Source organism: Cervus canadensis, chromosome X (genome assembly GCF_019320065.1).
Source record: "Cervus canadensis isolate Bull #8, Minnesota chromosome X, ASM1932006v1, whole genome shotgun sequence".
Lineage (NCBI taxonomy): Eukaryota > Metazoa > Chordata > Mammalia > Artiodactyla > Cervidae > Cervus > Cervus canadensis.
The window spans coordinates 110209459-110220938 of record NC_057419.1 but is presented as its reverse complement, the minus strand read 5'-3'; the positions used below and the strand labels follow the sequence as shown (position 1 = coordinate 110220938).

General features: G+C 36.3%; 1 protein-coding gene across 1 annotated transcript in view; it reads right to left on the bottom strand.

The window, feature by feature from the left end:
* MCF2 (MCF.2 cell line derived transforming sequence) overlaps positions 1–11480 on the bottom strand; it is a 117853-nt gene continuing 106373 nt past the window's right edge. Inside the window, exons 29-31 of the mRNA XM_043459816.1 lie at positions 10857–10969; positions 9857–9957; positions 1–1679 (exon numbers count right to left, since the gene is read on the bottom strand). Of these exons, the coding sequence (XP_043315751.1) occupies positions 1636–1679; positions 9857–9957; positions 10857–10969 (258 nt within the window). The 3' untranslated portion in view covers positions 1–1635. The remainder of the gene's footprint in view (positions 1680–9856; positions 9958–10856; positions 10970–11480) is intronic.

The following is an 11480-nucleotide window of genomic DNA, read 5'->3' as shown; positions in this document are numbered from 1 at the left end:
TTAAGTTTGGATATTTTTAATGTGGAATTAATGCAAGTACGTTTACATTTTTAGTACATTTATAATGTAATTAAAATTCAAAGACTTAAAGGAAAATTGCTGCTATGTTTCATAGTAACACACATTTATAAGTCCAATAAAATCAATACAGTGCAGTTACATATACAAATACATGTATAAATATAGCATTCACTGTCTAGTGATTAAAACATTAAAAGACTATACCATATGTTTGAATCTACAGAACTCAGTATTTTCTTAAGTGATTAAAATCCTTAGTTTAACACCATGAAAATTAAATGTTTTGTGCAGAGGGGCACCATTATTCAAAGGTTTTAACTCCTAACTCTATCTAGCCACAGGATCAGCAAACAAAATAAGTGTATTTTAATATTTTGTTGTTGTTTCAGAAGCATTAATCAAGTGAAATATCAAACATATGGACAGTTTCATGAGTTAGTTATAAATCAGCCATCACAAATTCTAGCAATTGGACGTTAGAAGATTTATAATTTACAGGTGCCTTTGAATAAAATTCAATTGGTTTGTCATATAAATGGTTACATCAAATGATACCATTGAAATAAACTATGATTTGACATAATACACAAAACTACTTTAAAAGATAAATAATTTGTGTATTATATAGTTGTGTTGTTTTTTGTAAAACCAGTCATCAAAAACTATGCACCTAATATGCCAACTTGATAGTAAAACTCACGATCCATGATTCAAAAGGCAGCAGTTTCAAACCATTGACTTCAGTGGCCCATAATACAAAATACTCCAAGCCTAAGTTCAACACTGCATGCAACAACTGAGCCTGTGCTTTAAAACAAGTGATCTTACCATTTACGTATTTAAAAGAAGGACATCTATACATACATTATTAAAGAAATACAATATAATTTATGAAACCCTGCACTAGAATAGATTTTTCTAGAAAATTCAAAAGCAAGTAGACACTGGAAAGCAGAGCTTTGTTACAGGAACACCTCTTGTGCAAATACTAATATTTAACTTAAAGCTGTGATGTATCTAAATTTCAACGCATAATATGTAAACTTCAGCATCCTAACTGCAGGATTTTTAGCTTTGGGCCTTTCAAAGACAGCTCTGACAACCCTAAATACCAGTTTAAGTGCAAAAGAGGTCTTTCAGAACATATCCCTTTGGTATAGTAAAGTCACAAAGATAACAAAAATAATAAAATAAACTATCAATTACCAAAGGGGTTTAAAATCTCTGATTATCTCTTGTCTCTCTTTGGATTTTTGTTTTGTTTTGTTACTGAAAAGTTGCCCCCCAAATTTTTGCCTGTAAATGTTCAGAATAATTGATAATATGGTTTTCAGATGGAATCTGAATGCATGCCATGAAAAACCCTACTTGGAAACAAAACAACACTGCACTTTTCACCTGAGGGGATGGAAGGTGTGAAGATGGCTTCTTGCAAGAATGACACAAACTGTGAATGACGCAGTCCACCTCAGTCCTGAGGAAATTCTGTGAATGTCATGGGCAGCATAGGATCATCTGATTCTTGTGCTGTTTATCTGTGACACTGAACTAGAGCTATAATCTAGTTCACACCTCCAAAGGAAACCTTATTTTTTAAAGTCTATTCATTCTCCTTTAATTCAAGGGGAACTTAGTTTCCTTGTTACTCAGAGCAGCATCTACAAAATAATGAAGAATGATGTTAATACTCAAGTGACTTTTAAGGCCAAAAATGTTGTCCGTGCTACAACTTCTAACACTAAATGTGAGGATTCAAAAGGTCCATCCTAATTTCAAAGGTGATATCTTTTGGATGTTTATTTTAATATGAAAGTTGTTATTCTGTTACATAGTGGTTTATTAAAATCATCTATTTTATGAACAGCATAACTTCATAGAATCAAAATAAATACAATTCACATCTCATACAACCAGATTTCACAAATATTGTATGAACTATACTGTGTACATACAGATGAAACATATTAAGCACATAATTCACAGAGATACTTTTACATTCCATTTTCCAGAATTCAAATAAAATAATATATATTTTGAAACCTAAGTGCTGTTGACAGTTGCATTTGTGGTCAATTTTCATTTCCTAATCCATTAACTGACACACAATACAATCTATTTTTGTAGGCCACATTACACTATTTTGTCCTCTGCAATGTAATATGAGACTAGATCTCAATGAGGACCACATGATATTATAGCATTCAACCAAAATCTACCAATAAGTATTAATTTTTGTCAATTCAACCTGTCATAAATGCATGTTACTTAAAAGAATTGTATATTTTTAAAACATCTAAAGTCAGAACTTGCTAGAGAATGGGGACCTATGGAACCATGTCACCTCATCTAGTAGCATGTCACACCAAGAGAGTAATACATTCTTTAAATGCTGATGATATATCAACCCATTACATGTAACTCTCCCAATGACATTGCAAGAAAGAAAACGATACTGAAAAGTGTATTGATGGTAGAAAGTAGAAAATACAAATGGAAAGAATAATATGATTTTTTTCCCAAATAAAGTGTACGTACATCAATAAATGTATGGTAAGCCCTTTATTGCCTGAAAAATAAGCACAGGCTTGAAGTATATTTAAGCTATTTTGTCATGTACTTTTCAAAGAATGGTAATATGCCCTAAATCTACTGTGATTAGTTACAGTAATGGAATAATATCAAATTAAAACTAATCAAATATGTAATTTTACATGTCCTGCATTGCAGTTAGCTAAAATTGAATGTAATTAACTTTGTCCTGAATTAAGTATGAGGACATCTGGCTCTATATTTAAATGATGATGATAAAAGATATGGAAAATCTACTGAGTGTTCCTAATGTTGAATAGAAATGCTAATATTATATGGAAGTTAGATGAATGCACTTGGTGTTTTCAATTTTGAATTTTGGAGACCTGAGTACAAGAAAGGCCACTATTTTCTAGTATATACACTGCATTGTTATTTCATAGCTTTATTGGCTTTTAAAATATGCTTCATTAAAAATGATTTATATATGTTAATTTACACAGTTCTTTGAGCATGTATTTTAAGTAACTCGTGTTTCTTTTCTATCTCTCATTACTGACTTAAATAGCATAAAGCAGTTGGCAGAAAGATGGTCTTATTTATTTTCAAACTTAATTCTTTAATGTGTAATATGGAATCAGTTAATTTGGGGGGGAAATATGATTCATTACAACTATTTGGTTTTTGAAAGTGTTCAAAATGTCACTATCTCGGATTTTACCTTATTTCAATACATACACACTTTTAAAGGGTAAAGTGCTTAATTAAGCATGTGCAATGTTTCTTTGTCTGATACTGTTCCTTTATGGTTAGCACTGTATCTGCCCTTTCTAATACAAGAAAGAAATGGTTAACTGCTCACAGGCATGAAGATACTGTCCTGTGCTTAGAAGCTTTATGTTTCTAGCTTTTAGGTTTAGGTCTATGATGCCCACTCAAATTAATTTTTGTGTGTGGAGTGAGGTGTAGGGATGGAACTTCATTTTTTTTTTTTTTGGAACTTCATTTTTTTTATGTGAATATCCTGCATCATTTGCCAAAACAACCTTCCTTTCCCCATTCAGCTGACACTTTGATTAAACACTGCATGTGTGCTCAGTTACTCAGTTGTGTCCGACTCTTTTGTGACCCCATGGACTGGAGCCTGCCAGGCTCCTCTGTCCGTGGACTTTTCCAGGCAAGAATACTGCAGTAGGTTGCCATACCCTTCTCCAGGGGATCTTCCCAACCCAGGGATCAAACTTGTGTCTCCTGCGTTGGCAGGCAGATACTTTACCACTGCATCACGTGGGAAGCTCATTAATCAGTTATATAGTATTATATGTGGGTCTATTTCTGAACTCCATTTTTCGATACTTAAGCCAATACCCACTGTATTCACTACTGCAGCCTTTTAGTAGGTCTTGAAATCAGATATGTAAATCCTTAAGATTTTTGAGATTCTTCTGTTCTAGGTTTGTTTTTTTTTTTTGCCATCCATATACATTTTATAATAAACCTGTCTTATTTTTTTATTCAAAAGGGCTTGCTAAAATTTTGATTGAATTATCTGTAAATTTGGGGACAATGGATTTCTTAACAATAAAATTTCCAATCCTCCAACATGGTATATCTCTCCTTCTAGTAGGTCATCTTAAATATATCCCAGCAATTATCTGTTCCTGTGAGTATAGAAGCCTTGGACATTTGTTAGATTTATTCCTGTTTATTTTATGCTTTATATTACTAATGGTATTTTTATTTCTTTTTTTCAATTCTCTGTTACTAGGATATAGAATTACAATTTACTTTTGTATAATGGTTTTATATACCATTGCCTTATAAAATTCACTTATTACTTCTAATAGAGTCATTTTGTGTATAGATTTCCAATGGTTTTGGACATAACAAGATCTGCTAAGCATGAGAACGTTGTCTCTTTTCTTTTGTTTCTTATCTCTTTAGCTTGAATTATGGCACTAACACTTCCAATATAAGGTTAAACAGAAATGGTGAGAATGAATATCCTTGGCTTATTCCCAATCTTAAGGGGGAAAGCTTCCAATATTTTATCATTAAGTATGAGGGTAACTGTGGTTTTTCACAAGCACACATTTTTCCCTTTATTCCTATCATGGTGAGAGTTGTTATCATGAATGTGTATGGAGTTTTATCAAGTGTTTTTCTGTATCTACTGAAATGATTACATAATTTTCCCCTTTATTATGTTAATATGGCAAATTATACTGACTTTTTAAATGTGTAATACAAGTACTTAAACCTATAAAATTCCCTACATTTCCCTCCCTCTTGAACTACATCCCTGAATTTTGATATGTCACATTTCATTTTCATTCAATTTTAAATAATTACAATTACTGTTGTGATTTCCTCTTTGTCCCATGTGTTGTTTACATGTATATCATTTAATATCCAAATATTTAGGGATTATCTATTTCTAGCATAATATCTGAAGTAACTCAGTCATGTCCGAATCCTTGTGACCCCACAGACTGTAGCCTACCAGGCTCCTCCGTCCATGGGAATTTCCAGGCAAGAGTACTGGAGTGGGTTGCCAGTTCCTTCTCCAGAGGATCTTCCCGAACCAGGGATCGAACCCAGGTCTCCCACACTGTAGGCAGACGGTTTACCATTTGAGCCACCAGGCAGGTGGCCAGGGGCAGTGGCTGAAAGGAGCTACCCCACGTCCAAGGAGCGGCAGCTACATGGGCACAGGAGGGCCGAGAGATGAGCTACTCCACGTTCAAGGTCAGGAGGGGCAGCCATGAGGAGATACTCCTCATCCAAGGTAAGGAGCAGCGGCTGCACTTTGCTGGAGCAGCCGTGAAGAGATACCCATGTCCAAGGTAAGAGAAACCCAAGTAAGATGGTAGGTGTTGCAAGAGGGCACCAGAGGGCAGACACACTGAAACCATAATCACAGAAAAATAGCCAATCTGACCACAGGACCACAGTCTTGTCTAACTCAATGAAATGAAGCCATGCCATGTGGGGCCACCCAAGACGGAAGGGTCATGGTGAGGAGGTCTGATAGAATGTGGTCCATTGGAGAAGGGAATGGCAAACCACTTCAGTATTCTTGCCTTGAGAACCCCATGAACAGTATGGAAAGGCAAAATGATAGGATACTGAAAGAGGAACTCCCCAGGTCGGTAGGTGCCCATATGCTACTGGAGATCAGTGGAGAAATAATTCCAGAAAGAATGAAGGGATGGAGCCAAAGCAAAAACAATACCCAGTTGTGGAGGTGACTGGTGGTAGAAGCAAGGTCCAATGCTGTAAAGAGCAATATTACATAGGAACCTGGAATGTTAGGTCCATGAATCAAGGCAAATTGGAAGTGGTCAAACAGGAGATTGCAAGAGTGAATGTTGACATTCTAGGAATCAGTGAACTAAAATGGAATGGAATGGGTGAATTTAACTCAGATGACCATTATATCTACTACTGTGGGCAGGAATCCCTTAGAAGAAATGGAGTAGCCATCACGGTCAACAAAAGAGTCTGAAATGCAGTACTTGGATGCAATTTCAAAAATGACAGAATGATCTCTGTTTGTTTCCAAGGCAAACCATTCAGTATCATGGTAATCCAAGCCTATGCCCCAACCAGTAACACTGAAGAAGCTGAAATTGAATGGTGCTTATGAAGATCTACAAGACCTTTTAGAACTAACACCCCAAAAAGATGTCCTTTTCATTATAGGGGACTGGAATGCAAAAGTAGGAAGTCAAGAAACACCTGGAGTAACAGGCAAATTTGGCCTTGGTGTACGGAATGAAGCAGGGCAAAGGCTAACAGAGTTTTGCCAAGAGAACGCACTGGTCATAGCAAACACCCTCTTCCAACAACACAAGAGAAGATTCTACACATGAACATCACTAGATGGTCAACACCGAATCAGATTGATTATATTCTTTGCAGCCAAATATGGAGAAGCTCTATACAGTCAGCAAAAACAAGACCGGGAGCTGACCGTGGCTCAGATCATGAACTCCTTATTGCCAAATTCAGACTTAAATTGAAGAAAGTAGGGAAAACCACTAGACCATTCAGGTATGACCTAAATCAAATCCCTTATGACTATACAGTGGAAGTGAGAAATAGATTTAAGGGACTAGATCTGATAGACAGAGTGCCTGATGAACTATGGACGGTGGTTCGTGACATTGTACAGGAGACAGGGATCAAGACCATTCCCATGGAAAAGAAATGCAAAAATGCAAAATGGTTGTCTGAGGAGGCCTTACAAATAGCTGTGAAAAGAAAAGAAGCAAAAAGCAAAGGAGAAAAGGAAAGATATTCCCATTCAAAAAGCAAAGGAGAAAAGGAAAGATATTCCCATTTGAATGCAGAGGTCAAAAGAATAGCAAGGAGAGATAAGAAAGCCTTCCTCAGTGATCAATGCAAAGAAATAGAGGAAAATAACAGAATGGGAAAGACTAGAGATCTCTTCAAGAAAATTAGAGATACCAAGGGAACATTTCATGCAAAGATGGGCTCAATAAAGGACAGAAATGGTATGGACCTAACAGAAGCAGAAGATATTAAGAAGAGGTGGGAAGAATACACAGAAGAACTGTACAAAAAAGATCTTCACGACCCAGATAATCACAATGGTGTGACCACTCACCTAGAGCCAGACATCCTGGAATGTGAAGTCAGGTGGGCCTTAGAAAGCATCACTACGAACAAAGCTAGTGGATGTGATGGAATTCCAGTTGAGCTATTTCAAATCCTGAAAGATGATGCTGTGGAAGTGCTGCACTCAATATGCCAGCAAATTTGGAAAGCTCAGCAGTGGTCACAGGACTGGAAAAGGTCAGTTTTTTCATTGCAATCCCTAAGAAAGGCAATCCCAAAGAATGCTCAAACTACCACACAATTGCACTCATCTCACACGCTAGTAAAGTAATGCTCAAAATTCTCCAAGCCAGGCTTCAGCAATACGTAAACCGTGAACTTCCAGATGCTCAAGCTGGTTTTAGAAAAGGCAGAGGAACCAGAGATCAAATTGCCAACATCCGCTGGATCATCAAAAAAGCAAGAGAGTTCCAGAAATATATCTATTTCTGCTTTATTGACTATACCAAAGCCGTTGACTGTGTGGATCACAATAAACTGTGGAAAATTCTGAAAGAGATGGGAATACCAGACCACCTGACCCACCTCTTCAGAATCCTATATGCAGGTCAGGAAGCAACAGTTAGAACTGGATATGGAACAACAGACTGGTTCCAAATAGGAAAAGGAGGACGTCAAGGCTGTATATTGTCACCCTGCTTATTTAACTTATATGCAGAGTACATCATGAGAAACTCTGGCCTGGAGGAAGCACAAGCTGGAAACAAGATTGCCAGGAGAAATATCAATAACCTCAGAAATGCAGATGACACCACCCTTATGGCAGAAAGTGAAGAAGAACTAAAGAGCCTCTTGATGAAAATGAAAGAGGAGAGTGAAAAAGTTGGCTTAAAGCTCAACATTCAGAAAACTAAAATCATGGCATCTGGTCCCATCGCTTCATGGGAAATAGATAGGGAAACAGTGGAAACAGTGTCAGACTTTATTTTGGGGGGCTCCAAAATCACTGAAGATGGTGATTGCAGCCATGAAATTAAAGGACACTTCCTCTTTGGAAGGAAAGTTGTGAACAACCTAGATAGCATATTAAAAAGCAGAGGCATTACTTTGACAACAAAGGTCCGTCTGGTCAAGGCTATGGTTTTTCCAGTGGTCATGTATGGATGTGAGAGTTGGACTGTGAAGAAAGCTGAGCACCGAAAAAGTGTTGTTTTTGAACTGTGGTGTTGGAGAAGACTCTTGAGAGTCCCTTGGACTGCAAAGGAGATCCAACCAGTCCATCCTAAAGGAGATCAGTCCTGGGTGTTCATTGGAAGGCCTGATGCTGAAGCTGAAACTCCAATACTTTGGCCACCTCACGTGAAGAGCTGATTCATTGGAAAAGACCCTGATGCTGGTAGGGATTGGGGGCAGGAGGAGAAGGGTATGACAGAAGATGAGATGGCCGGATGGCATCACCGACTAGATGGGCATGAGTTTGAGTAAGCTCCGGGAGTTATTGATGGACAGGGAGGCCTGGTGTGCTGAGATTCATGGGGTCGCAAAGAGTCGGACACGACTGAGCGACTGAACTGAACTGAGCATAATATCTTTTGAGACTGTGTAATTCTGATCTTCTGAAATTTATTGAGATTTCTTTTGTGATCCAATGTATGACCTATCTTGGTGAATGTTCCATGTATACTTAAAAATAATGGTATATTCTGCAGTTGTTGGGTATAGATTTTGAATAAATGCCAATTAGGTCAGGTTGTTGGTCTAGCAACTTCTTCTGATTACTAATTATCTATATAATTCAGCAATTCAATAATAATCAAAAAACCTTTGAAAGGTAGCCCAGATTTAGATAACCAAAAACAAACAAAAAAACAAGAAGAGATTCCATTTTGGAGATTCCCATGTGACCCAATATTTATAGTGAATCCTATCACATTTAGGTCTTGTTTCATGCCATAAATGAAATTTGGAATCAAATAAGTCACTCCTGGCCTGTTAGATTCACTTAAACACAAGATAATATCACCTAGAATTCAAATACAAGTCCAAAACTAGGAATTCAAAGAAATATGTACATATAATAAAAATCTTGTTCACAAAGAAGTCTGGGTTTTTTGTGCTGCCTTTGTATAAATAGCTCAGTATCAGGTGAAAAATTTATAAGAATATTGGTTTGTATACAGAAATTTCAAGTGCTAATGTTTGTTAACCAATGGTTTTTAACCATTAACTAATGGTTAATAGAAAGGAATATTCTCATTGCTTCATAGTATCTTCACACATTAAGTCAGGCACAGAACAGAGTGTGTTTGTGTGTTTGTGTGTGTGTGTGTGTGTCCATGAATACACAACTGCAGTAGAAACATACCATAAGGAAAGAACATGCTCTTAGAACTGAGTAAAAACACACTGGTAAAGCATTCTTGGATAGTAAGGCTGAATCCTTAAAAGTATATCATTAATATTTAGTTCTGAAGGATCTCTTACAAGGCAGCACTATATATGAACCTTCCTTTCAAACCTATCACTTTTGTAGGGAAAAGTTCAACATGTTTAAAACATCTCTATTCATTAATTTAAAACTATTAAAAGAAAAAATTATTAATAAGTCAACTTGCAGCTTATTTCAAAGCGCAGAGAGGTTCTTATCCTATGCCAATTACACTTGGAGCTGTAACATTTTTAGGCTTTAAACAAATGGCATACAATCCAGTTCATATTATACCTGTACCTTTGGCATTCCGAAACCTATAGTCACCAATTAAAATCTGCAAACTGTTCCCTGGAATCAGACCTTCTTTTCTTCTGTTTAGATTTTTCACCAACCTAAATAATAAGTGAATTAGTAGCCAATAATGGTAGTAGAAGGTAATAAAATTAACATATACAATGCACTGAAGCTCAAATTTTCACAAAACTATTGCATGTATTCAAAAGAACTTCATGTCACTATGCTTGAGTCCTTTGAGTAATCTATAAAGGACTTAGATCACAAAAAAGGCTATTACATTATTGATCCATCATTAATTCACTCTCATGTGTACACTCTTCCACCTTTAGGGTCAGAGTACACAGTCAATATAGCATTTCAGTTAAAGTTATTGATACAATGAAGGCAGAATTATTTTATATAAAATTTCCAAAAGCTTTATGGAAGTTTCATTCAGTCCTCTCCCAAACAATATTTCCTTCCTGCTTTGGGTTCTCTGTAGTTAAACAGTATGTTTGGCAGAAGCATCTTTGCAATCAATGCTGTATAAAGTCAGATGCATGAGGACAGAATGTTAACACTAAAAAGTCAGTATTTGAACTAATAAAGCAAATTGCAGCTATGCTGTAGAATAGTGAACATGGTCCCTGGCACATAGTGGGCATTTAAACATGTGATGAATTAATGAATGACTTGACCTAATGTAATGTGATTTGTAGCTGTTACAAAGCCCAATATATCAGCTGAAACATCTGAGTCAAAGGTAAACCACAAAAGAGCATGCAGACTCAAAGCATTTCATTCTTTCAAAGCATTCTTCACTCACCAAAGGTTAACATTCCTTTCAGTGAGCTATATAGGCATGGCTGAAGCAATGAAATTGAAACACTGATAAGAAATGTGATATTTCTGCTTCTTGAGACTGTATAACAAAGATACAAGTAAAGCAGAACATCTGATTAGATATTTATGTGCCCCAGGGAGAGGTTAACATAGCCGTGGAGAATGCACCTACCATCGACCCTCAGCATCCTCATGGAGAAGCTGAATGACATCTCCATTTCTAATCAGGAGGTCTTCTGAGCCTCTCTTCCTGCAATCTGCTAGGGCTTTATATTTGCCTGGAGACTGTAAGGTTGTTTTGAAAAATGACATTACAAATTTGAATGCAAAACTACTTGCATAACTGCATGATCTGTAACATAAAGACTTTGCTCTTTTCCTCAATGGCAAATGTGGTTAGCTGCAGCAGCTTTGTAAGAACAAACAAACATTGAGCAGTTTGTGATGGCAAAAAAAAAAAGGAGAACATGTGTTTATTTAACCTGAAGAATTCATTTTTATTTGTGAGAAGAGAATTACAGTGTGAACGACACAGAAAATAACAGAGCCCAACTGATTTAAGTTACATGAATAATAAACATAAATCCAGAAAAAAGCATGAAAATAATATTTAAATACTGTTATTTGTAAATTACTCTCATAAAAAAAATTATCTTGGCATATAAAAAAGGCAATGGCCCTGAACAAAGATTTATAATGTCCCCAAAAGGATTTCTGTGCTTCATATCATTCTGCACAGGTAAAAATCATGGGCGCAAAAGCTTAGTCCAATAAAAGCATATTAAACCATAATGCT